The sequence below is a fragment of the Pelodiscus sinensis genome, chromosome 32, assembly GCF_049634645.1.
Source record: "Pelodiscus sinensis isolate JC-2024 chromosome 32, ASM4963464v1, whole genome shotgun sequence".
NCBI classification, from domain to species: domain Eukaryota; kingdom Metazoa; phylum Chordata; order Testudines; family Trionychidae; genus Pelodiscus; species Pelodiscus sinensis.
Window position 1 is genome coordinate 547,027 of NC_134742.1, and position 27,061 is coordinate 574,087.

The 27,061-nt window shown below is 57.2% G+C and overlaps 1 protein-coding gene across 1 annotated transcript; it reads right to left on the reverse strand.

The window, feature by feature from the left end:
- Positions 1–4,944: 4,944 nt before the first annotated feature.
- Positions 4,945–20,144, reverse strand: LOC142823060 (E3 ubiquitin-protein ligase TRIM17-like). Its single transcript, XM_075913333.1, has 7 exons — positions 19,678–20,144; positions 16,153–16,305; positions 15,485–15,510; positions 11,093–11,187; positions 10,277–10,434; positions 8,771–8,796; positions 4,945–5,035 (listed from the first exon to the last, which is right to left on the reverse strand). The coding sequence occupies exons 1-7, from the start codon at positions 20,089–20,091 to the stop codon at positions 4,945–4,947; spliced, it is 963 nt and encodes a 320-aa protein (XP_075769448.1). The 5' UTR covers positions 20,092–20,144.
- Positions 20,145–27,061: the final 6,917 nt, after the last annotated feature.

Consider the following 27,061-nt stretch of genomic DNA (forward strand, 5'->3'; position numbering starts at 1 on the left):
CGAAATCCCTGCCTGCGGTGTAGACTGGACCGAGTTACTTCCAAATACCGTTGCCGTGAGACGTACCCACAGACCCCGTGTCACAACACTTAGAACTCTGCAGCGTTTCTGCATAGACTGACCATCTGCTCGCGCACTGACACACAACCCTGCGGACTGTGCCCGTCAGGGAGACCCAAGGACCTCGCAGAAGGTGAAATCCCAGATCCCCTTCGGGAAGTTTCCTTCCGCCTCAGACTCCATGGCAACTCCGACAGCCCCCAGCCCGTTTCCCCTCCTCCACCTCCCAGAGAAGTGTCCCCAGGAGAAGGGCTCAGATGGGAGGACAGACACAGAAACATCAACTCTCTCTGGACTCTCAGAATCCCAGGGCTGGCAGAGACCTCAGGAGGCATCGAGTCCAGCCCCCCGCCCAAGGCAGGGCCAGCCCAACTCAATCAGCCCAGCCAGGGCTTGGTCCAGCCAGGACTGAAACACCCCTAGTGATGGAGACTCCACCCCCTCCCTAGGGAACCCAGCCCAGTGCTTCCCCACCTGCCTAGGGAAATAGTTTTTCCTAAGATCCAACCTAGACCTCCCCCACTGCAACTTCAGACCACTGCTCCTTGTTCTGCCACCTGTCACTACTGAGAACAGCCTCTCGCCAGCCTCTTTGGAACCTCCCTTCAGGAAGTTGAAGGCTTCTATCAAATCCCCCCTCACTCTTCTCTTCTGCAGACTAAACAAACCCAAATCCCTCAGCCTCTCCTGTAGGTCATGTGCTCCAGCCTCCTAATCATTTTGTGTATCAGAGGGGTGGCCGTGTTAGTCTGGATCTGCAAAAGCAACAAGGAGTCCTGTGGCACCTTATAGACTAACGGATGTATTGGAGCATCAGCTTTCCCCACTTCGTCAGATGCATGTAACCGCCACGGTGCATCCAGGCTCATGGAGGGGCAGCACCAGCCCCCTGGCGAGCCCTGCGCGAGGATCCACCCCCGGCTCAGCAGGGCAAAGGGGACGGGGACGGGGCCTGTGGCCCCTTGAAATCTCACTGCCCGGGCTGGAGTCGCTTGCTCTGGGCCTGGCCCCAAACACACCCCGGGGAAGGGAAGGAAAAGCAGGGGACGGGCCCAGACGTGCACAGCGCAACCCCGGCGCCTTTCCAGACATGGCTGCGGGGAGGGAAGGAATTACACGGGCCGGGCGTGCAGGGGGCAGGGCTGTGGGTCGGGGGGCACCAGCCGAGGGGTCAGTCTCTGGAGTGGGGGGGGGACAGGGGTGAGCAGAGCAGGGCTGGGGAGGGGCAGACAGGGTCCCACCCTGGCAGGGCTGATACCCGCCGTCCTCTCCTGTCCTCTGCAGTTCTGTCCCACGGGGGTGGGGAACAAGTGGTGGGGAGAAGGGCCAGGGGGGGGAGGAGGAGCAAAGCAGAGCCAGGGCCAGGGCTGTGTTGTCCAGGCAGGGACACGGGCGGCTGCTCCCACCCCCCAGTTTCCACACTCCTGTGGGATCAGCTCACTGCCCCCAGCCCACTCAAAGCGGTGCAGGGATCCCTTTTCCCAGCACACGGCCTGGGCAGGGACCCCTGAGACCTGTGCCCCCCCCCCGACTGACACGTGATGCCAACAGTGTGTGAGTGGTCCCAGCCCCCCGCCCCCCGTCCCTTCCTTTGCTGCTCCAGCCTGACAGCGCTCATCCCTGGCTACCTGGCTCCAAGGCATCGGGCTCTGGAGCGGGGGGAGGGGGAGGAGGAGCCCACCGCAGACCCTGCTATGTACAACTGGAGGGGCAGGGGATGCAGGCGTCTCCCCTCCATGCCCAGCCCCCACCCCGCAGGCTGCCTGTGCACTGGGGAGGGGCCGGGGGGGGACTTCAGCCAGAGAAACGTCTCAGTGGTCACAGCTGCCTGCTGCGCCTGCCTAGGATCCGGGAGGTGACGGGAGAAAAGTTCCCGCGGGCGGGGGAGGAGGCAGGTCGGGCCCCTGGCTGCCGACTGAGACTGGAGCGACCAGGCGCTGAGCAGAGCCCAGCACGAGCGACTCGGCGCAGGGGGATCTGGAAAGGTCACTGAACACTGGGCCAGAGCAACGCGCTGGGTGCGGGCTGGGCGGCCCGGCCCGGCCCTTGTGGCACAGGAGGAGCCGTGTGACCACACACCCATTGGTTTTATGTGACTGATCCTGTGAGTCGTGTGACACCGTCCTGCACCAGGTGAGCGGCTGCTTCCCGCGCTGCAGAGGATGCAGCAATAGACGACGGGAGCCACCAGGGTACGTCTACACTACAGCACTAATTCAAACTAACTTAGTTCGAATTAGTTAATTAGAACTAAGCTAATTCGAATTAACGCATCTAGACTTAAAAACTAGTTCGAATTAGCGTTTTGCTAATTCGAACTAGCAAGTCCACATTGAGTGGACCCTGAACCGGGCTTAAGGATGGCCGGAAGCAGTGCCGGCAGGGCATCAGAGGAGGACTTAGAGCTTGGAGCTGCTGCCTCAGGCTAGCCAAGGGCTGCGCTTAAAGGGACCTGACCCCCACCCCGGACAGACAGTTCTCAGGGGTTCCCCGCTTGCAAACCAGTCCTGGCTTGGAGTGCCCTGAGTGCCCCCCACTCGGCCCATCACAGCACTCGGCCATCAGCCCGGCTGCACTTGCCGCAGGCTGCCATCTGGGGAGAGGTGGTCAATCAAGGGGCTTCAGGAGAGCTTCCACCTCGAGGAGCCCGCAGAGCCACCCCAGTCCTCCCCATTGGGGGCTCGTACCCCATTCCTCCCTCACCTCCTTCCACTTACCCCTCCCAAGCCCCCCTTCCTGATGTACAAAATAAAGGACATGTCTGTTCAAAAGTAGAAACTCTCTTTATTGAACAAAACTGGGGGAGACTGGGAAAAGGAGGGGGGAGAGGGGAAGAGAGAGGGTGGGAGAGGGGAGGGCAACTAAAATGATCAGGGGTTTGGAACAGGTCCCATATGAAGAGAGGCTAAAGAGACTGGGACTTTTCTGCTTAGAAAAGAGGAGACTGAGGGGGGGATATGATAGAGGTCTATAAAATCATGAGTGGGATGGAGAGGGTGCATTCAGAAAAGTTCTTCATGAGTTCCCATAATAGAAGGACTAGAGGACACCAAAGGAAAGGAATGGGTAGCAGGCTTCAAACTAGTAAGAGAAAGTTGTTCTTCTTCAGAAAGCAAATAGTTAACCTGTGGAACTCCTTGCTGCAGGAGGCTGTGAAGGCTACAACTAGAACAGAGTTTAAAGGGAAGTGAGATCAAGTCATGGAGGTTGGGTCCATGGAGTAGTCTTAGCCAGGGGGTAGGCGTGCTGTCCCTGCCCAAAGTTTGTGGAAGGCTGGAGAGGGATGGCACGAGACAAATGGCTTGGTCACTGTCTTCGGTCCATCCCCTCCAGGGTCCCTAGGGTTGGCCGCTGTCGGCAGACAGGCTACTGGGCTAGATGGACCTTTGGTCTGACCCAGGACGGCCATTGTAAGCTCAGGGCTCAGTGTCGGGGGTCTCAGTGGACCCCCTTGATTTTCATGCACACCTGCTCCTGTGTGGCCAGGCTGGCAGCTCTCCTGCCCTAGCCGGCCACTTTCCTGTGCCTAGTGCGGAGATCATGGACGAGGTCCACGATGTCCGCACTAGCCCAGGCGGGTGCCCGCCTCTTGCGGACCCGGGCAAGCTCCCGGGAGCCGCCAGCCTGGTCCCGGGAAGAGGTGGAGGGCTGGGTGGCAGCAGGTGGCTGGCTTGTCCGTGCCAGGTGCAGGGTCTGGTGGCTGGGTGCTAGCAGGCTTGCACCTGGCACGGGCACCGTAGCCAGCCCGTGCCCCTTTAAGGGCTCCGGGGCCGGGAGGGGGGCAGAAGAGTTTCCCTGGTGGTGCCCAGAGTGGCCACCAGGGAAAGCTGGGGAGGGCTAGCCTCCCACTAGTTCGAATTAAGGGGCTACACAGCCCTTAATTCGAACTAGTTAATTTAAACTAGGCGTTAGTCCTCGTAGAATGAGATTTACCTAGTTTGAACTAAGCGCTCCGCTAGTTCGAATTAATTTCAAACTAGCGGTTTGCCTGTGTAGCGCCTTTCAAAGTTAATTCGAACTAACGTCCATTAGTTCGAATTAACTTTGTAGTGTAGACATACCCCCAGAGATTAGTGTCAAAATAGTGACATTTTATATTGGTACAAAAACACACACAGGAAATTTTAAACACATTAAAAAAAACCCTTAACTAAAAGGCTAGAACTTATGAAGGGGAAAAATTGTTTCAGCTCAATTTAGACCAACTCTGGCTTCACTGGTCAGCGAATGTGATGCTGTGACAGTCTTGAATGTCGCCGGTGGTGACATGGCAGGGTCCTGCAGTTACCCAATCCCATAGTCAGTGTTAGGCAACGGGGGGCAGCTGCTGGAGGACTGTTTGGGTTGAGCAACCCAACATGGCAGGAGAAAAATTGGTTGAGCAAAAAAAAAAAAAAAAAAAACAACCCCCATCCCCTCCCACAAAGAGTCACTGTACTTTTAAGTCCTCACACTCCCTGCTGCCCCCACACCCGCCAGACGTGGCAGGAGAAGACTGTCCCAAGTGACCTTCTGTCTGAGAAAAATAAAAAAGTGTTCTGTTTTTTTAAACTGGACAGATGCCACAAATACCGGACACCTGGCAGCCGTAAGAACTGTTAGGATCTATACAAGTAACACAATGTCTACAGTAATACTGCACCAACGTAGGTACAATGAGCATGGCTCTATACCAGGCATGCAGGTGTTGTTGTTACGCTGACACAGCAGAGGGCTGACATGAGAGGGAGACGAATTCAAGTTCAGACACTCGCACCCCTCGGCTGCAGAGAGGACGGGTGAGTTCCGTGTATTCCAGCCCCTCCTCTCCGCAGCTGCTGCGGGCTGAGACACCGGCCAGCGCTTGCTCTCTGCTGCTGCTAGGTCTGATGCTAACGATGCTTCCTATTTTTCCTCTTCTTCTTCTTTGCTGTTTTGCTTCCTGGATGCTGCTGTCCCTCTCCTGCTGCTTCGTTTCTGCCGCCCATCGCTGCTCCTGCAACATCACACGGGGAGGTTACGTCTTCTGATCTCGCAATGCTGGGGGGAGCCAGTAAAATGGGACTAGACCCCCCCCCCGACAGGAACAGCTGCCCCATTTCCTCTTCGCTGCCTTGGGCGTCCTGCCCCACAGCCACAGCTAACGTGAATTGCACCCGAACGCCAGACACAGCTGATCCCCCTGGCACACGGGTGGGTTTGTGAGGGCACCGGGGGGCCCTGCTTCCCAGAGAGAGGCACAGCCAGGGGGGGTCATGAGGGATCATGGGCCACCCCCCCAATTTTTGTGAGTGCCCAGGTGCCCTGAGGGGCTCGCTCTGCTCAGCCTGCCAGAGGAGAGGGTGGGGGCTCCTCCCCCCCCCACAGCAGCCCCCCGACCCTGAGGCTGTAGTTCTGCAGCCAGGCACGGCCCCCTGGGTCACAGCGCCCGGCTGTTCCTGTCCGGCTGTGAGTGCTCCCCCCTCCCCAGCGCCAGCAGCCCAGGTACCTCTGCCGGCCGGAGAGTGAGCGAAGGGAACCAGCTTGCATGTGCACGTGTAGGGTGCACGGGCACCCGGCTTTGCCCCCCCTCCCCCCATACACGGCTCACACGTGTGTGCTTGGCCGGGCATCTCCCCCTGCTGCGCACCAGGCAGTGCAGGTGCGGGTGGGCGATACAGGGTCTGTGCCCCGGCGCAGTCAGACCTGGCTGACACCCGCACAAGGGGTTTGACAAAAGTAACTGGAGCGAGACGGGAGCTTTCCCCTCCATGGAAGGGCGGCAGGGCGAGCACGTGGCAGCCAGATGGACTCACTGCTGCAGCGCTAAGTCCAGGCCCTGAACCCCACAGACAGACACTCCCGCAGGGCAGAGCCCCTCTTACCTTCTTGCTTCCTACTTGCAGAGCTGGCATCTGTCCTGCTCCCTCCAGATCCATGTGCTGGCATTGGAGACGGCCCGTCCTTATCCCTAAACACAAGATTTACTGACATCACTCCCTTCTCCTTCACCCAGGGCCCATCAGTTACAAGAGGAGGGACGGGGCATGTAAACGCCTGGCCCAGGGACTGCACAGGGACGTGAGAATGTGAAAACGGCCACACTGGGCCAAACCAGAGCTTCAGGAGACAGTCTCCTCTCTGCCTTCCGATCCCAGTTTCTGGCAATTACAGATTTAGAGTCTCCCTGAACATGGGGTCACCTCCCGGCCCATCCTGGCTAATGGGCATTGATGGACCCAACCTCCAGGAATTTGTCTCTTTTCTGACCCTGTTAAACCCTCATCCCCCACAGAGCCCCTGGCAAGGGGATCTACAGATGAATTGTGCATTGCACTTGGTTCTATTCAACCTGCTGCCCAGGGGCTCTATTGTACAACCCCTGGTTTCTGTATTGTGGGAAGGGTAAAGAGCACTTTTTACCCCACAGACATCGTGTTACAGACCACCATATTTCCCCCCCAAATTATCTCTTTTCTAAACTGAACCGTCACATGCTTGTTCTGTTTTCTGTCCCTGCCAGGTGTTCCACCCCCTGGAGCATCTCTACTGTCCGTCTGAACTGGCTCCAGTTCCATCATTTCTCTCTCAGCTGGCCAGAGCTGGATGCTGTACTCTAGATGTGGGCACGTCCTGGCTTTACATAGGGGCCTTATTATATCATCTGTCTTATTTCCTATCCCTCTCCCAATAGCTCCCAACATTTCAGACTCCTGGGCTGTGTCTACATTGGCACCTCTTTCTGGAAAAGGGATGCTAATGTGAGACTTCGGAATTGCAAATCCGCGGGGGATTTAAATATCCCCCGCGCCTTTTGCATTTACATGGCTGCCGCTTTTTTCCAGCTTGAGGATAAGCGCGCCAGTCTAGGCGCGATTCTCAGGAAAATAAGCCCTTTTCCAGAGGATTTCTTATTCCTACTTGAAAGTAGGAATAAGATTTGCATTTCCAAAGTGTCACATTAGCATCCCTATTCCGGAAAGGGGTGCCAATGTAGACGTAGTCCTGCTGTGCATGGAGCTGAAGTTTGGAGAACTACCCACAGTGACTCTTTTGCAAGTGATCACAGCTAAATCAGACCTCATCAGTGTATCTGTGTAGTTGGGATGATTTTTCCAGTGTGAATCACTTCACATTTAGGCTGCATCTACACTGCAGGGTTTTTGCACAAAAACCCACGGAGCATCCAGACCTCAAGTGCGTTTCTGTGCAAGAAAATCTACAGTCAATTGACAGTACAGAGGGCTTTTTGTGACATAGCTATACCTCCTTCTATAAGGCATAACTGCCTTTTACGCTACAGCTTTTGTGCAAAAAGGCAAGTGTGGATGCTCCAGAGTGGTTTCTTGCGCAAGAAATCCCTATGGGAAAAAGCACAGGTGTAGTGATGGCCATTCTGTGAAGGACCAGGGAGCTTTCTTACCAAGAGTGTCCGTGCAGTGTGGATGCTCTCTTGCACAAAAGCACATCAGTTTGTGATGTGCTTTGAGGTCTGGACGTGCTTTTGTGCAAGAAGTTTTTGCACAAGAACTCTTCTGCAAAAGGCTTCTTGCACAAAAACCCTGCAGTGTAATCGTAGCCTTATTGTTAAATTTCACCTGCCAGTTTGTTGCCCTGTCCTCTACTTTTGTGGGACCCCCTTTCAGCATTGGACTTTCGTCTCTTGAAGAATTCGGTATCATCTGCAAACTTTGCCACCTCACTTTTCACTCCCTTTTCCAGATCTGTAATGAGTATGATGAACAGCACCAGTGCTGGTACAGACTCTGGCAGGATCCCAATGTTTACTTCTCCGTTGCGAAAACTCTCCTTTGATTCCTGTACTTATGTCCTATCGGTTAACCGGGTACCGATTCGTGAGAGGCCCTTTGCTCTTTTCCATGGCTGTGTAGTTTCCTTAAGACCCTTTGGAGAAGCATCTTGTGAGCAGCTTTCTGAACATCCAAATACACTAAATCGGCTGGATCAACCTTATCCTCAGGTTTATCGACACTCCTAATCCCACTTCTAATAGTTTGGTGAATCAGGACTTCCCTTTATAAAACCATGTCGACATTTGCCCAACAAACTGTGTATCTGTGTCTGACAAGTCTGCTCTTTGCTATCGTTTCAATGTATTTCCCAGGGATGGAAGTTAAGTTTCCAAGTCTGTAATTGCCAGGATCACCTCTGGAGCCCTCTTTCAAAATCAATGTTATATTAGCTACCTTCCAGCCCTCTCGCACAGAGGTGTGTTTCAGCCCTGGGGTGCACACTGCTGCTAGTCATTCTGTAAATTCCTAACTTCCTGATTCTCATTGCCTTAGCATAAAATAATAAAATTGTTCTGTTAGCCAATTGTCAGCCAATGGCCTGGCTACACCAATGTGCCTCTAGAAAGTTTCTTTTCAAATTCTTCTTTGCCCTGCCTGATTGTACCGACACACTCGTCCTGACAGAGTTCACGCTGTTCTCATCACCGATTGCTGCTGCTTCCCTCTGTTGCTTTGCTGGCATTCTTACGGGTCCTCCTATTGCCTGTTCCGACTGGGCAGATAACGGCTCACAAGCCGTCACGCATGGTGTCTAGGAATTCTCTGGGAGACGACTCCCAGCGGCTCAGGGAATTTCTAGCCTGTCTCCCATCTCCTCCCTTCCCCTCATTCTGCCCCTTGCCCAGTGACTCAAATAACTACAGATCAGCGACACCCGGCAGGTCTGGGGGGCAGGGGGGTCGTTTGCTCTTCACACCCCAGCGCCCCTCACAACCCACCTGTTCTCCGTTTGCTGCGCATCCACCTGTGGGAAGAGACACAGGAGACGATCAGCTGCCCGTGTGGAAGAGAATCTCAGTCCCGGGGGGGTTTCACACTCAGCCCCACAAACAGCATTTCCCATTTGATCCTCGACCCTCCTGCACAAGCCACCCGCTGTCATGGGACACGGGGCCTCTGGCCACGCAGGCTGGGGGAGGGGCAGAGCCCGGCTCCCCCCTCTGGCCAGCCCCAGACATCGCCCTGTGGGGCAGGGCAGCCTGCCCAGCACCCCCTCTGGGGCTGAATGGGGCCTGCCCGGCTCCCCACCCCTCGCACACAGCTGCTCCGGCAGCCCCGGGTCCCTAATGCTTTGCTCCTGTCCTCAAGTCTCCAGCAGAGCAGCAAGAGGGCAGCGCCCCCCCCTTTCCTCCCCGCCTGCAAGTACAGTGGGATGGCTCCCGGGGAGGGGATGGGAAGAGCGGGGGGGGGGACCCTGGCTGGGGACAGAGTGGGGGGAGTCCCCTGTGTTTTTACATAAAGCAGTCCCAGGACCCAGCTCTCAGTGAGCATCCCGTGTGCAGCAACTCTGGCCCCTCCCCATCCCGTCCTGCCCGGTTCGTGACCCAGCCCTGGTCTCACTGCTCAGGCCAGTGTCGTTAGGGACAAAATCCCCCCCAGACCCTCCATTTCCAGGGGGGGTGACCACGGGGCCGTTTATCGGTGCCAGGTTCCCTGGCCCAGGCCGGAAGCCCCCGTCTTACAGGGCCCAGGCCTGGAGTGACCCTCCCCTGCAGCTGGTGTAAGAGGCAGAAGAGACCAAAGGCCAAGGGAGCCCTGTGGGCTGCAGTTACAGCCTCACCGCCGAGGAACCACAGACCCCAGAGATGTGACCTCCCCGTGGGCAGAGGGGAAGAGCTTCTGCAGTGAGACCTTTTCAACTATTTCTAAACTGTTCATTGGTGCCCTCAGTAGCCAAGTTCAGGGGCGATCCAGTGACACTCGTGTGAGGAAGGACAGAGCCAGTGTTTCACCCCCCGGACAGGTAGGAACTTTTTCCTAATGTCCAAACTCAATCTCCCTTGCTGCAGTTTAAGCCCCTTGCTTCTTGTTCTATCCCCAGAGGCCAAGATGAACAAGTTTTCTCCCTCCTCCTTCACACCCTTTTAGATACCTGAAAACGGCTCTCGTGTCCCCCCTCAATCTTCTCTTTTCCAAACTAAACAAACCCAATTCCTTCAGCCTTCCCTCCTAGCTCATGTTCTCTAGACCTTGCATCGTTTTTGTTGCTCCTCTCTGGACCCTCTCCAATATCTCCACCTCTTCCCTGAAATGTGGGGCCCAGAACTGGACACAAGACTCCAAGTGAGGCTGGATCAGCACCAAAGAGGCCCAATCAGCCAACAGATGAAGAGGGCCCTGCCCAATGAACCAAGCACACGAGCCAGGCAAGGCTGGTTGGCTTCTGGAGCTCACGGACTCACCCGCTGTACCAGGGACAATTACACTACATTGGTATCTTGTACCTTGGGTTCAGCATCATCTTTTGTGATACTGATATTGTGAAATGCGTCGTCCAGGGATCTTTGGCTGCAAACATATTTGGGGGTCGGATCCTCTTCACCAACAGGACCCCCCATCTCCTCCTGTTTCTCAGCCGCTGGCTCGCTGCCGGGTTCTCTTCCTGCTGGTGAATGGACGGTGGGTTATTGGCACCTGCTCCCGGCTGTGAGTCGCTCCTGTCCCCTGCTGCCCGACCCCCTCCCCGGCTGACAGGCAGCAGGAGCGTCTCCGACTAGAGCCCATCACCCGCCCCTCAGCTACACCCCCCACCCCACAGACCCGCTCCCCCTGCGAGCCAGCCTGGCCCTGGCGGGGGGTCTCCTGCAGCGCTCTGGTACCCCCATGGGCAGGGAGTGAATGTGCCAGAGACTGGTTGGAAAGGTCCCTCCGAAAGGGCTGGGTTTGGGGGATGCGGCCCCTCCCCTCCTCTCACGAGGGGCTCAGAGCTCACGGCCCCCTGAGTTTAACGGGGGCTATTCCTCCAGACCGCGGAGAGTCAGGTCTGTGGTAGCTCAGACTGGCCGCTCCAAGGCGGGGACCCTTGTGCACCCTGGGGTGAGAGCGCCGGAGAGGCGGGAGGGGAAGGCGCCCAACACGGCGCGGTAGCTGGGGCCGTGGTCGTGTGACCACAGACGTGTGGAAATGGCACCTCACAGACACGGGCGCTAGGCCTGGGTTGCTCACCGGGGTCTGTTCTATCCGAGAACAGGGACGTGGGGACAGGCTGTGAGGGCACCGACCCCAAAACCCACCTACACACACCAGAACCGGCTTGTTACCTGAGTGTCCCTCTAGCTCTGTCTCCTCATCGTCACTTTCAGAGGAGTCGCTGTCTGGTGGCGATTCCTTTGGCTGAGATGCTGGATCTGCAGACCTGAACAACAATAATTACTGCACACGTTAACTCTGCTCTTTATGCTTTAGCGCAACTTACTGGAGAGAGGCGGGAGGGAGGGAAAACAAATACTGGAAAGGAGTAAAAGGGGAAGGGAGAAAGAAATCTCTCTGTCTATATGAAAAATTGTTATTCCTGTGGGACACAGAACGACATCATCACGTCTCTCTGCGTCCCACAGGAACAAGCTCCACCCGCCCCCAGCCTGGCCCTTCCCAGGGCTCATGGGGAGGTCTGGGGCTGCCTCCCCTCCCCTTCCCAGCAGCCAGGGGAAACTGAGCCCAGAATGGGTCAGGCCTGGCCCAGCCTGTCTCACGATGTGGTCTGTCCCTGCCTGTGGGGGTTGGAGTCGGGCTGTAGTGGGGGGTGGGGATGGAGAAAAGGAGCCCAGGGCTGGTGCGGCAGGGGAGGGGGAAAGGAGAAGAGACCTTCTGTGACGTAGTGGGGGTACCTGGCTGGTTTCTATGCTGCTGGCTCTGGGGGAACCCCCACTGGCTGCCGTGGGTACCACGACCCAGCAAAACAGGATGAGTCACTATGCAAACCAGTGGCCAGACACCCCCCATGGAGAGGAACAAAGGAAGGTGGAATGCTGCCTTGGCTGGGGGGCAGGGCTGGAAGTGAGGGAGTTGGTTGCTGGCTGTCGGAGGGCATGGAGGAGAGCCTAGGAGAAGGGGCTGGAGTTTAGGGGCCCAGTCTCCCCCATCTCAAGGGGGCCTGAGGCATCCTAGCCCAGTTCCTGTGACCAGACTACATCTGTGCTGCGCTGTGCTGGAGGAGCAATAAACCACCCTCAATTCCACTGGCTGGTGCAGTCTGTTTGTGCCATTTCGGGGTGCAGGAGACGGGGAACCCCCAACGCGCCGTCACACTGGTGTCAGAAGTGGGATCCACTGCACCCCATGGATGGAGCTTCCAGCGGCAAGCGACAAGGCGCTGTAGAAGCAAGAGCCCTGGAGCCAGGCGTGCTGGAGACAGAGCGAAGCGGTTCCTGGGAATCGTGGGGCGCTGCAGCACTAGACGGGTGAGTCTGCACCGAGGGGCCCAGCGGGCAGATGGCCTACGCCCGACTCTTGAAGGCAGAGCTGGTGGGGCTGTGCAGAGAGAGGGGCTTGCCTGTGCAGAAAGCAACCAAGGCCCAGCTGATTGCCCAGCTGGAAGATAATGACCAGCCACAGGGCCAGGATCTTGTCCCCAGGGGAAGCAGCCAGACCCCCCCTGAGAGTGTGTCAGGCTCAGAGAGGGGGAGGAGCGCTGGAACCCACCGGAGAGATGAGACAGCGTCTCCCGGGAGGCCTGCAAGCCGTAGCCCATCTAGGGCAGGGGCCAGCCCAGCGGAGCTGCGGCAGCTGGAGATCCAGCTGCGGATCAGGGAATTGGAAGTAGAGGACCGAGAGAAGGACCGCCAGGACCGAGAGAGGGAGCGCCAAGATCGAGAGAGGCAGCGGCAGCATGAGCTGGCCATGGCAGAGCGGAGAACCGGCGGGGCACCGGCTGCGCCAAGTGCGGATGGGCCCCAGGGTCCCAGGACTGCCAGACGCTTGGAGAGGCTCGTGGTGGCCCAGTTGAAGGACATGGGTGACATAGACGGGTTCCTCAGTGCCTTTGAGAGGGCCTGTGGACTGCAACGGGTCCCCCCAGCTGACTGGCTGCAGGAGCTCATCCCCGCACTGAACCAGGAGGCGGCCGGAGTGCTCAGCCAGCTGGAGGACCTACAGCCAGGGGATTACAACCGAGTCAAGGAGGCCCTGCTGCACAAGTTCGGGCTGACCCCCGAGATGTACAGGAAGAAGTTCCGGGGGGTACAGAAAGGGCCACGGGAGACCTATGTGGACCTGGCCTCCCGCCTGGCGCAATACTGCCGCAAGTGGGTGTCTGGAGTCGGAGCCCAGACCGCAGAGGAGCTGCTCAAGCTGGTCATGATGGAGCAGTTCTATGAAGCGTGCCCACCCAAACTGAGGCTGTGGCTCAAGGACCGGAGACCAGAGAACCCCCAGGAGGCCGGGAGACTGGCGGATGAGTTCACGGAGAGCCGGTCCGGGGGTGAACGGGAGTCCCGGAGAGAGAGGGAACCGCGCAGAGACCGGACCTCGGCTGAGCGACGGAGGGAGTCAACTACGGGGCGAGACCAAGGAACAGGTCGTCTGCGCCCCAGAGAACCAGCCAGGGCCTGGACAGAGACAGCCCAAAGCCTAACTTGCCATCGCTGTGGGCAAAAAGGCCACAAGAGGGCTCAGTGCACCAGGTCCCAGGACCGGGGACTTTCCAGGGTTAACTGGCTGGGGCGGGGGGAAGGGCAGGCTGCCCCAGAGGCAGGGGCTGGCAGGCAAACCTCAGCTCAGAGAGAGGGGAAGGATGCTCAGTGCACCTCCCCTGGGAGGTCTGATTCTCAGGAGGCGGATTTCTCTGTGTACCGGATGGGGGCAGGACGGCCCCTGCGGAGCGAGTGCCTCATACCCCTGGAGGTGGATGGTAGGAAGGTGACGGGCTTCTGGGACACGGGGGCGGAGGTGACTCTGGCCCGATCCGACATAGTGGCCCCGGAGCGGATACTACCCCACGCGCAGCTGACCCTGAAGGGCATAGACGGGTCCCCGTTTAAGGTGCCTGTAGCCAGGGTGCATCTGAAATGGGGGGCCAAGGAGGGCCTCAAGGAAGTGGGGGTGCACCCGCACTTGCCCACCGAGGTGCTGATGGGGAATGACCTAGAGGAGTGGCCCCATGAATCCCAGCGGGCTCTAGTCACCACCCAGAGCCAGCGGGGGGCTGACAACGTGGGTCCAGGGAAGGACTCCTGGCAGCGTCCTCAGGGTCCCATCCCAGCGGACACGGGGTCCAGCCAGGCTGGGACTCCGGACCTAGGCAAAGGTGGGGAACAGGTCCCAATCCCTGCCTCAGCAGCTGAATTCCAGGCTGAGGTGCAGGCAGACCCCTCCTTGCAGAGGCTGAGGGACCAGGCTGGCCTCCATGCAGCTCAGCCCCGGGGGAGAGGTGGCCAGGAGAGATTCCTGCGGGAGCGTGGGCTCCTGTTCCGTGAGTGGCTCCCCCCCAGGAAGGCGAGGGCATGGGGGGTCCAGCGGCAGCTGGTCGTCCCCCGAAAGTATCGCCTCAAGCTGCTGTATTTGGCCCACGATGTCCCCGTTGGGGGCCACCGGGGGATCCGGAGCACCCGGCTGAGGCTGCTCCAGCACTTCTATTGGCCGGGAATCTTTACAGCCGTGCAGCGGTACTGCCGGTCCTGTGACTCCTGCCAGAGGGGCGGGAAGGCCCAAGACAGGAGGAAAGCGGCTTGGGGGTCTCTACCCCAGATAGACCCTCTGGGCTTGCTGAGAGAGTTATGGGAGGGGAAGTCCTCCCTGGATGGAGCATCGGGGGTGGAAGCCGCCCTGGCTGTCCAGAGAAGGCTCACTGGGCTCATGGCCCCGGCTCGAGAGACCCTGGCCAGAGATCAAGGCCAGCGGAAGGGTGGGTGTGACCCCCGAGGACAGGCCTGCGCCAGTCGCCCTGGAGCGGGGCGGCGAGTGGACAGAGGGAAGCCAATTCATGTGGGGCCTCGCGACGGCCGGCCTGAGTCAAGGGGAGCACCCATGTCCCCAGGGCGGGTTCCCACGCAGAGGACCCGAACTTCCCTAGGTCACGAGCGGAGTGACCCTGCTCAGTTCGCTCTCGGAGGGGGGAGAACTGTGACGTAGTGGGGGTACCTGGCTGGTTTCTATGCTGCTGGCTCTGGGGGAACCCCCACTGGCTGCCGTGGGTACCACGACCCAGCAAAACAGGATGAGTCACTATGCAAACCAGTGGCCAGACACCCCCCATGGAGAGGAACAAAGGAAGGTGGAATGCTGCCTTGGCTGGGGGGCAGGGCTGGAAGTGAGGGAGTTGGTTGCTGGCTGTCGGAGGGCATGGAGGAGAGCCTAGGAGAAGGGGCTGGAGTTTAGGGGCCCAGTCTCCCCCATCTCAAGGGGGCCTGAGGCATCCTAGCCCAGTTCCTGTGACCAGACTACATCTGTGCTGCGCTGTGCTGGAGGAGCAATAAACCACCCTCAATTCCACTGGCTGGTGCAGTCTGTTTGTGCCATTTCGGGGTGCAGGAGACGGGGAACCCCCAACGCGCCGTCACACCTTCCCACTGGACTTCACTTCCGGCCGGCAAACCCAGACCGATTCCAGAGGGACCGAGGGGAAACTGGGTCTCACGTCTGGCCCTGCCCCACCCTGACGGACTGGCTTTGCACTGGGGCGTGTGGGGCACAATCAGCGAATTCCATCCACTCACCTTTGCCTGGGGATCCCCGTGCGCTTCTAGATAGGAAGAGGGAAAACGAGTCCCGTCAGTTCTCAGTGCGGTTCCTACGTGGTTCAGTTTGTGCTCCAGCCTGATCTGCAGAAATCCCTGCCGGGCGGCCCCCCCCCCCCCTCACCGCGAGGATCGGGGTCAGGTCAGCGCGAGGGAGGCTGGACTGTGGGTGCCTGGCCCTGGCCTGGCTTCTTAGCACGGAGCACAGCCAGGCTGAGTGTGACTTTCCCACCCGCCTGCAGTGTGGGGGGGGGGCTCTCTGCCCCCTCGGCCCTGCTGCCATCGGCCCTTACGGGACAGGCTGGCCCCCCAGCTCAGCCCCAGCAGCTTCCACTTGTTCTCAGTGGGGTGGGGAGCGCCCAGGAGAGGGGCCCAGCGCTCCCAACGGGAACGGCCCGAGAACTCCCAGCCGGGGTCTCCTCCTGCAAGTAGCCCACACACACACGCACACACACACGCACACACAGCTCTGTGCAGGGGGATGGCTGTGCTGATTTCCTTTGTTGCTCTTTTGAGGGGAAATTCTCATTCAGACGGATCATACGGATTTCTCTTTGTGTGGCGCAAACAGAACTCGGTGCCGGCTGCTCCTGGCTGGGTTCCTAACCCTTCCCCTTCGCCGTTCGCTTTTCCCTAGGGGAGCTCACCTGCAAACCTGTTAACTTCTCACATGCTCCTGCCAGATTCCGACGTTCCTCGTCTTGTTCATTCTCTGGCAGGTGCTTCCAGATCTCACTCACAAACTGGTGCAGTTTCCCACAAGAGGACTTAATTACCCCCAGCTGCTCTGCTATTTTTCCCTTTGGTAACAAAAGTTACAACATAAAAATAAATACACTGGGATGCTGGAGTGTTACTGGCTGCCCTCAAGTGGGACTTGCATCTGTCAACATTCAGAGTGACGTTAACACTGTGTTTTGTCAGGCTACATCCAAGGAGCAATAAATCCCCTTGAATAGTGCGATAACTGGAAAAAAGGATTCCACCGCCCAAGGCACTGACCCTCCTGGCCAGGCCTCAGAAGAACCTGAGCCAGGTGAGCTGAGCTGTTCCCTGGATGTGAAGATGGGGAAGCGGGTCGTTTGAGAGGCTCCCCATGGGAGAGTTCGTGAGCCTGGGTTGTTTGTTCTTGGTGGGGGGTTTTACTCCCACAGCAGCAAGGGTGCGAATCCTGTGCTGGTTGGAACCAGGCTAAACGGGGGATTCTCTGTAACATGGAGCCTTTAAATCCAGGTTTGAAGGCCTGGGTAGCGCAGCCAGAGGCCAGGGGTCTGGTACAGGTGAGGGTGGGGGAGGTCCTGTGACCAGATGATCATGATGGGCCCTTTTGGCCTTCAAGCCAATGAGTCTGAGACCTGGTGTCACATTACCGAATTGGAGGAAAGCAGCCAGATCGCTGCTGCTCCCCTAGGTGGGGGTGTTGGCCCCAGAAATCTGTATGAAAGGGAGCCATGTGGGGTATTGAATGGGAGCTTGTTGTTTTCTGATCCTGTGTACACTGTTTATGTGAGTATATAATGTCTGTGTGTGTAGATCTGTAATCTGTGTGGAAACTGAAGATTTCCCTGCATATGGTTAAGCATTGGGCAGGGCCGAGCCTGTGGACATGCTAATTACCTGTGGGACAATGGTTCTCAATGGGCCAAAGACACACCCAAAGAATGGGGGCTGTCCTGAGAGCAGCCAGCAGGGAAGACAGAGAGGCTGAGGACCAGGTGACCTGCTACATACTAGAAGAGGCCAGGAAGGAGTATAAAGAGGCCATGTGGTCGATGCCATTTTGTTCTCAGCTCAGCACTTCATCCCAGAGGCAGCATTGCAGGGATTGAAGAGCCCGGAAGACCTGTGAACCCATCCTGATCGTAGGATGTGCAATAAGAACTTTTAAACCAGCAGCTGTAACATCTCTGCTAGAGCCTGCATCGAGGACTGGGAGATTCGGTGCATGTAACGTACTGTACTTTAATAACCTTACTCTCATGCTTTTCTTTCTTGTAATAATAAACCTTTAGATATAGATTCTAAAGGATTGGCCCAGCGTGATTTGTGGGCAAGGTCCAGAGGGTAAATTGACCAGGGATCTGTGGCTGGTTTCTTGGAACCGGACAGAACTTGTTCGGGGTAGGTGGGATTGGGTGCTAGGACCCCCCACCCGTGTATAGGCCCGGGCCATCTGGGGCACGGATATTGCTGGGGTGTCGGAGGGGTTTTGCTCGGGAGGCTTCAGGCAGGCTGCTGAAGCACTCTGTGGGACTGGTTTGTGGACTGTTTGGAGAGGTCACCAGTCGGGGGGACTGTAAGGAGCCCCGGATTTGAGCAATTCGCCCTGAGCGGACGCACTCAGCTGTGCCCAGACATGGCCCGGTCCGTCACACCTGGTCTACACTCACCGGGAGACTGGCCCTGCAGGGATGGATTGGGGGGCGGGGGGGGGGGCTGGTTTAGTGGGTCCTTAACTCAAAAGAGTTTGGGGATTTATTTATGTAAATCATTGCTGGGGGTGGGGGTGCGGATGGGTTCGGCAATCACCCAGACCAGCGGAGGGGCAGGTCAATACAGCGGGTGAGGCCAGTCAGGGGCTGTCCCTGGCGAACCGCTGCCATTGTATCGCCACGCCTGGGTTAGAAGGCGTCTTGGACAGACTCACAGATGGACAGACAGACAGAGACACGTTTCTACAATCGAGGGGAAGATGACGACTGGCTCTCCCTCCCCACAGGTATCAGACCCGCCCGCTCCTCTCGCTCTCTCCCCTCTAGTGCATTTTAAGAGCAGCGTCTGCTCTCCACTGCGGTGCATTGCCGGGTGCCACTTGCTCTGGCATTAGCCTTCCTGACTGTGTTTCTACTTGAGCCCTGCTGTGTTTGTTCCTCAGCAATTCATCCCTGTCCCCGCTCTCTGTGGGGCTCCTTAGTTATTGTAAAGTCACAAAACAGCTCCTGAGGGGGCCAGACTGGCCTCTTCCTGTCCCGCCTGGCATCCCTGTGCAGCAGGAGAGGTGGCAGGTGTCTCCTTGAGATGCTGCCATGGCGCCTGAGCTCCTTCCAGCCTGGGAACGTCTCCCCTTGGGACCGTACGTCCCAGTTCCCTGACTCGGTCAGTCCCAGGCCAGTGTCTGTTCTGCTCCTCTCTCTTCTGCAGACTCGGGACATTTATTATTTCACCGTCACTTTTATCCAGGGGTGAAAGGAAACTCTCTACAGGTACTGTCCTATCACAACCTGCCCCCCCCCCACCGCCGGAGGGAGGGGGAGTGTGCTACACAACCGTACCTTGGGAAATGTAAGTGTGGGGTGGGGTGCAGGGGGCTCAGGGCAGGGGTGTGGGAGTGTGGAGGGGTGTGGGAGTCAGGGTTGGGCTGTGTGAGGGGCTCAGGGCAGGGGACTGGCGTATGTGAGAAAGTGGGGAGGGGGTTGGAGCTGGGTTAACTTACCTGGTCAGATCCGGCTGCTGCAGCCAAGTGGCTGGACAGGGGCCAAGCCAGGGCTGCCGTGGTCTCTCTGCCACAGCAGGGGGGGGGCAGGCTGGGCCACTGTGGCCAGCCCCTCCCCCGGCAGATGGGGGGCCTGACCACAGAGCCTACACCAGGATCGGGGTTGGGCCCAGGCAGGAGCAAAGCCAGAGGGGGCTGCCAGCCCCTCCTGTGGCCACCTGGGGGCCAGACTGTGGGGCCTGACCCAGAATCGGGGTCACGGCTGAGCTGCCAGAGCCAGAGCCGTGTCTGGATGGGGCCAATTCCACCCCAGCTCCTGCCGTGGCAAATACCTGAGCTAACTGCCCTCCCCTTTCTGCTGAATCAAGTCCCCAGCCCGTCCCTAGGACAGAGCAAAACCCCACAGGGCCAGAGCTGGGGAGTTACCCTCACCCACCACGGGCAGGTCTGTGTGCTGGGGATTTCTGTTATTGGTTCTTCTGGGTTGGGTGGGATGTGATAGACACCCCCCCCCCGCGTACCATGATGTCACTTCTATCCCCCCTCCTCCCTTATCTTTATCTAGGCACTTTCAGCGGGTCTGACTTTCACTTCCCTCTAGGCCGGAGAACAAGGGTATGAAGAGCTGATACCAACACAACACCCAACCCATGTGTCCGCCTGTCCCCGGGCGAGCTGTACCCCTCTGTGCACACACTGCCTTGGAGTCTAACCAGCAAAGACGAATAACGGTGCTTACCCTGTACTCCTGGACAGCCTCCTCCTTGGGAACCACTGGGTGACCGCGGTGAGCCTGGGACTGCATGCACACCACGCAGATGGGGACCTGATCCTCGTTGCAGTAGAGCTTCAAAGGCTCTTGGTGTGTCTCGCACATGTTCCCTGCTGCAGGTTTCTCCTCTGCTTGCGACCTGAATAACTCCACAATGCTCCTCAGCTCCTGGTTTGGCTTTAACCTTCCCTCTGGAAGTGGCTGTCTGCACTGAGGGCAGGTGGCATCTTCACGTCCCTTGCAGATCCGGGTGATGCACGGCTTGCAGAAGCTGTGTCCACACGCAGTCGTCACAGGGTCCCGGAGTAACTCCAGGCAGATGGAGCAAGTGGCTTCAGCTTTAATTCTCTTCACAGAATCTGCAGCCGCCGCCGCCGCCATGGTGCCGTCTAGGAGAGGAGGGAAAGTTCCCTGTCAGCTCCACGGACCCTGCGCTGGGTCCCTCTCCCGGCAGGAAGGGGCCTCGCCCTGCAGAACCAGCCAGAGCCCCTCGCTGCGTTTGTGCTGGTCCTGGGCCAGGGAGCTGCACCCTAGAGACCGGACAGAGACTCCTGCCCTCTCAGCCCAATGTTGCTGGGGAGCAGCGGGGGAGATTGCGGGGGGGGACAGTGGCCCCTGGAAGTCAGGCTAGGGCGAGCTCAGGGATAACGACCCGGATCAGTCTGACGTGGCTGTGGCTGCTGTGGGCGGTCCCAGTCCCAGACCCGCCCACCCCGTTCTCCCTGCGCTCGCCCCATCTCACCACGTCCCCACGCTCCGGGACAGGGACTTGCTGGCCCCATCCGTGCTAGGAAAAGGACCTTTTTGTAGTGAACACAACCCCCCTCTCCTCTCCGAGCAGGCGTTGGAAGCAGCCTGCAACAGCATCTGCTCTTCCGAAAGAGGAGATTTTTCTGAAATTTGGTCCAGTGTAGACGGGCCAAATTTTGGAAAAGCATCTTCTGAAAAAAGAATCAGAACACGGTACCCAAATTGCAGAGCGCAATTTACAAACCTTTTTCTGATTAAAAAGCAGCGCGGTGCAGACGCAGCCACACGCCAGAAGGGGCCCGTCCACACCAGCCCAGGGCACCGCTCCGAGCTCAGATGGGCGGCCGAGTCTCCCCAGAAACATTTCTCTGCAAGGCCCCAGCGGCCCCGCCGAGAGGCCCAGTCCCGGGGCCCTGCAGCGAGAGCCGGGCTGCACCCGCCCCAGCTATCTCAGCTGCAGGGAGAAGGTCTGTGCCGCTCGGCAGAGGGAGGCGAAACCCCCCCCGTCACCCCCAGGGCCAGTGCCCCACAGATGCCCCCAGACCCGTAAGGGACGCTCACCTGCACCGGTCTCTGCCGGGGGCACCGAGGGGGCTGCCCAGCCGGGTTCTGCGTCCTGGTGGCCCGAGGGATTCGGTGCCTCGGCCGGGCCGTGGGGCAGCAGGAAATGCTCCGATCCAGGCGTCTGCACCTTGCCCCTTGGCACCTGTCAGTGGGGTGAAATCAGCAAACCGCACCCAGCGCACCGGGAAATGCAGAGACAGGTGCAGCTCCAAACCCAGCCCCACCTCCCGCACCAGTGAGCAAAGCCTCCTCCTTCCCGCCCCCCAGCCACTGTCCTGTGAGCCCCACGGCTCCTCTGTGCCCCTGCCCTTCCCCCCAGTGTCTGTCCTGTGAGCCCCACGGCTCCCTCTGTGCCCCTGCCCTTCCCCCCAGTGTCTGTCCTATGAGCCCCCATGGCTCCCTCTGTGACCCTGCCCTTCCCCCAGTGTCTGTCCTATGAGCCCCACGGCTCCCTCTGTGCCCCCGCCCTTCCCCCCAGTGTCTGTCCTGTGAGCCCCACGGCTCCCTCTGTGCCCCCGCCCTTCCCCCCAGTGTCTGTCCTGTGAGCCCCACGGCTCCCTCTGTGCCCCTGCCCTTCCCGCCCCCCTCAGGGTGTTAGGCCTGGGGGACTTAGGGGGGTTCAGGCTTTCGGCCCTACAGGTCCAGTCCGTGTGGGGGGCAGTGGGATGTTCTAGGGGTTGGGGCCTTAGTTACAAGGTGAGCCTTGTTTTCAGCCCCACTGCTACCCCCTGGAGCTGAAGGCACGAGCCCGGGCTTGGCCCCTCCCACTGAAATTGGGAGTGGGGCCATCCCTCCCCCACACACACTCTGGCAGAAGCTGCAATGGAGCCACAGGGCTGACGGCCAAACCCCCCCCCCCCCCCCCCCCGGCTGGGTCCCTGGCAGGGGTAGGCCCATGTCTGTTTCTGTTCCCACTGGAGTTTGCCGCTCTCAGTTCACTGGGCCCGATCGCCCCATTGAACCCAGCAGCCCTCTGGTGACGCTCCCTGTGGGGTGGGGTTCGGTGAGCCCCATGGAGCTCCAGCAACGTCTGCCGGGGGGGCAACGGGGCGGAGCTACAGCCCAGCCCAGCGACAAAGCAGAGCCTGGAGTTTGGACGTTTTATTGCTCGCCAGTGTACAGAGCAACGGCGATAAACCGGCACCGAACGCTGATTCCTTTCAGACTTTGCACCGAGCCAATAATCCAGCCCCGGCCGCAAAGGGACCCGCCCCAACGGCCAGATCCCACAGGGCATCTGATACAGAGCCAGGCAGCAGAGCGACCTTGGCACCAGGACGCCCGTAGCCCGACTGGCAGGGCCGTGACCCTGGAGAGTTTCCCGGGCTGGGCTGGGCTCAGCTCTCTGGCTGTGCAGAACTCCAGTTCTCTGCCCTCATGGCAGGATCAAGCACCAACTAGACCATCCCTGACCGGGGTCTGTCCAACCTGCTCTTCAATATCTCCAGGGATGGAGACTCCACAACCTCCCAGGGCAATTTATTCCAGTGTGTCACCCCCCTGACAAGCAGGAAGTTTTTCCTAATGTCCAACCTCAACCTCCCTGGCTGCAGTTTCAGCCCATTGCTTCTTGTTCTATCCCCAGAGGCCAAGAGGAACAATTTGTCTCTCTCCTCCCTGTGACACGCTTTTAGATTCCTGAAAACCACTACCATGTCCCCTCTCAGTCATCTCCTTTCTAAACTAAACAAGCCCAATTCTTTCAGCCTTCCCTCATAGGTCATGTACTCTCGACCTTTCATCATTCTTGTTGCTTTTCTCTGGACCTTCTCCGATTTCTCCACATCTTCCCTGAAATGTGGTGCCCAGAACTGGACACAATCCTCCAACTGAGGCCTAATCGGTGCAGAGTAAAGCAGAAGAATGACTCCGCATGTCTTGCTCCCAACATATCTGTCCATGCAGCCCAAAATCACATTTGCTTATTTTGAAACAGCATCACACTTTTGACTCATGTTTAACTTGTGGTCCACTCTGACCCCTAGATTCCTTTCTGTAGGGCTCCTTCCTAGACCGGCGCTTCCCATTCTGTGTGTGTGAAATGGATTGTTCCTTCCTAAGCGGAGCACTTTGCATTTGTCCTTATTCAGCTTTATCCTATTGACCTCAGGCCACTTCTCCAGTGTGTCCCAATCAGTTTGAATTCTGACCCTGACTCCAAAGCACTTGCAACCCCTCCCAGCTTGGGATCATCTGCAAACTTAATAAGCGTCTTCTCTATGCCGATATTTAAATAGTGGATGAAGATATTGAACAGAGCCGGTCCCAAAACAGACCCCTGCAGAACCCCTCTTGTTATAACTTTCCAGCAGGATTGAGAACAATTAATAACTACTCTCTGAGTACAGTTATCCAGCCAGTTACGCGCCTGCCTTATAGTAGCCCCATCTAAGTTGTATTTACCTAGTTTATTGATAAGAATATCATGCGAGACCATATCAAATGCCTTACTAAAGTCTAGGTATACCACATCCACCGCTTCTCCCTTAGCCACAAGACTCGTTATCCTATCAAAGAAACCTGTGAGATTGGTTTGACATGATTTTTTTTTTTTTTACAAATCCCTGCTGGCTATTCCCTATCACCTCATTAACTTCCAGAGGTTTGCAAATGAATTCCTTAATTATTTGCTCCATTATCTTCCCTGGCACAGAAGTTAAACTGACTGGTCTGTAGTTTCCTGGTTGTTCTTGTTTCCCTTTTTATAGATGGGCACAATATTTGCCCTTTTCCAGTCCTCTGGAATCTCTCCTGTCTGCCATGATTTTCCAAAGATGATAGCTAGAGGCTCAGATACCTCCTCTATCAGCTCCTTGAGTATTCTAGGTGCATTTCATCAGGCCCTGGTGCCTTGCAGGCATCTAACTTTTCTAGGTGATTTTTAACTTGTTCTTTTTTTATTTTATCTTCTAAACCTCCCCCCTTCCCACTAGCATTCACTGTGTCAGGCATTCCTTCATCATCAGACTTCTTGACAAAAACCAAAACAAAGAAGTCATTGAGCATCTCTGCCATTTCCAAGTGTCCTGTTACTGTTTCCCCATCCTCACTGACCCTGTCCTTGGTCTTCCTTTGCTTCTAATATATTTATAGAATGTCGTCTTGTTTCCCTTTATTCCGGTAGCTAGTTTGAGGTTGTTTTGTGCCTTTGCCTTTCTAATCTTGCCCCTGCATTCCTGTGCTGTTTGCCTATATTCATCCTTTGTTATTTGTTCCAGTTTCTACTTTTTACTTTTAGATCATGCACGATCTCATGTTCTTTTGCCATAGTTTCTATCTTTCTGACGCAGCACAATAGCTTGCTTTTGGGCCCTTAATAATGTCCCTTTGAAAATCTGCCAGCTCTCTTCAGCTGTTTTTTTCCCTCAGTCTTGCCTCTCAGGGGACCTTACCTACTAGCTCTCTGAGTTTACCCAAATCTACCCTTCCTTAGATTCATGAACTCTATGATTGCACGATCACTTTCACCTACGCTGCCTTCCACTTCCAAATTCTCAACCAGTTCCTCCCTGTTCGTCAAAATCAAATCTAGAACAGCTTCACCCCTCCCCCCTGCCAGTAGCTTTTTCAGCCTTCTGAAATAAAAAGTTGTCTCCAATGCAGCCCAAGAACATATTGGATAATCTGTGCCCCGCTGTGTTAGTTTCCCAACAGGTGTCTGGATAGTTCAAGTCCCCCATCACCACCAAATCCTGTGCCTTGGATGATTTTGTGAGTTGTTAAAAAAAAGCCTCATCTGTGGTAGACCCCTAGCATGACATCACCCTTGTTTTTTTTACCCCTTTTAGCCTAACCCAGCGACTCTCAACACGTCTGTCTCCTACAGTCATCTCCACCTCAGTCCAAGTGTGGACATTGTTAATATATAAGGCAACACCTCCTCCCTTTTCTCCCCACCTGTCCTTCCTGAGCAAGCTGTGCCCTCTATACCAATATTCCAATCGTGTATCATCTCACCAAGTCTCTGTGATACCAACAATGCCCTAGTTGTGTTTATTTATTAGCACTTCCAGTTCTTCCTGCTTGTTACCAGTACTTCTTGCATTTGTACACAGGCATCTAAGATACTCCTTTGATTTGCCTCCCAGTTCTGCCTTGTCCCTCCTTTCTCTCCGGTGTTACAGCCCACGCTCCCTTCCATTTCCAACCCAACTCCCAGGTCTCCATGCTCTTCACTTACCTTTGAAGCCAACTCTGCTTCCAGAGGGACTCGGTGCCATAGAAGGGGAGCGGCCGCCTGGCTGTAAAACATTTATTGCCCTGGTGCATGAGCTGGCAGGTCCCTTGTGTTCAGTTTCCTTTACCAGAAGAAACCAAGATTTTAAATACATTAGAACATACACGTGGAGATCAGAGACCTTGCCACAAACACCAGACTGGTGCAAACACCACGTAGGGAGAGAAATGACAGGGGGATTGATTCAGGCTGAAGTGGGGGATGAGGGTGGGTGCAAGGAAATCGTTATTTGGGGTATTTAACTATCGGAGCAACTTCCCAAGGGGCAGGAGGGTGGATCCCCCCCCCCCCCTGGAGCCGTTTACTTGAGCTTGGGCAACACTTTCTGAGCCACCTGCTCCCGCACCGGTCACAGGGTGCGAGTCTTTGCCATTAACACGACTAGAAGACGAAGGCCCCTGCGCTAACCCGGCCCTGGCTGGGCCATGTGGTATCTCATGTGCAGTGATGGGCTGTAGTCGTGTGCCGGGATTTACACACGAGGGTGCAACAGAAACCTCCCTGCCCAGATGGTGCAATGGGAACCCGCCCCAGAGCAGCCTGGGAAAACGCAACTCACAGTAAAACAGCAGCATCCTCTCCCCTTCCCCACGTGTCACAAATCAGACTCCCCCCCTCAAATCCCATCTCCCCGGCCCTCCGCAAACACCTGCCCCCATCTCAGCTGCCTGCCAGGACCTACCCCACACGTGGGCTTTGCAGGCCAAGAGACTGAGGCATTTCCAGACCAGTGAGTCCCCTGCCAGCACCTCCCCCACCTGCCCAGCAGAGCAGGGTCACAGGATGAGAAGGGAGGGGTCTCAGGAAGAGGGGGGTCGGGGGGCTCAGGCAGGGAGGGGCTCAGGCAGGGAGGGGCTCAGGCCATTTCAGGCTCCTCGTGTCAAAACCATCACGTCAAACCCCCAGGGAAGCCGACGGACACACCCTGAGCACGGATGTGACAGAGTCCAGCACCTCCCCCCAGCCAGCCCAGGCCTAGAGCCCAATGGAGGCTCGTGACACACCCAGGACCTCCGCACGCAGCTCTGGGGGGGCAGGGAGGCAGAGCAGACCCGGGCCCGGCCTGCACTCCGGGTGCACTGGAAGGGGCTTTTCTGGTTTTGTAGGGGCCGTCCTGCTGCAATGGGACATGGAACATTTTTTCTTTGCCCCACCCTGTCCCAGGGGTTAGGGTTGCCAGATGGTTTAACCAAAAACACCAAACACCCCTACCCCTCACGTAAAAAAAAAAAACCAACTCGGGGGGGAGAGACCCTGACAGCAGTTATTAAGCAAATAAATAAACACAATTGAAAAATTTAAAATCAGCATGGCCCCTCTAAGAGGTTTTTTTGCCAGCAGCCATCTTGTTTTTCTGTTCCAGCCACAAGACAAACCCCTGCAGAACTAGGATAGCCGAGGGGGCGGGAGGGAGATCATCCAGGGGCCCAGTGGAGGGTCTGGGGGGACCGGGGGCTGGGCCCGGTTGCTGAGTGTGTCCATGGGGTTGCCAGGTGTCTGGTATTTTCACCTCCTGGCAGGGAAAAAGCCAGTCCGGTATTTTCTGAATTTTTTTTTACCGGACAGGAGGTGAAAATACCGGACTGTGCGGGTCAATACCGGACACCTGGCAACCCTGCCGGGGTGGGATTGGCGCAGCAACGTCCCTCGGGGTGCGGATGCCATTTCCATGGGCGTTTCTCAGCCCTGCCCCAGGGTTCAGACCGGTGCAGCTGCATGTACCACCTGACAAGCACCAACCCCACGGGGGGCGAAGTATTGATTTGGGGGGGGGGGTCTATTTCGGGTGCGGTGGGGATA

Excerpts from the sequence above, each read along its gene's own strand:
- LOC142823060 (XM_075913333.1), bottom strand. The coding sequence starts at position 20,091 with ATGGCGGCGGCGGCGGCTGCAGATTCTGTGAAGAGAATTAAAGCTGAA. Across the intron at positions 16,306-19,677 it reads AGGCTGTCCAGGAGTACAGG|GGAAAAATAGCAGAGCAGCT; the intron begins GTAAGCACCGTT and ends TTGTTACCAAAG. Across the intron at positions 8,797-10,276 it reads AAGATGATGCTGAACCCAAG|GTGGATGCGCAGCAAACGGA; the intron begins GTACAAGATACC and ends CTCTTCCCACAG.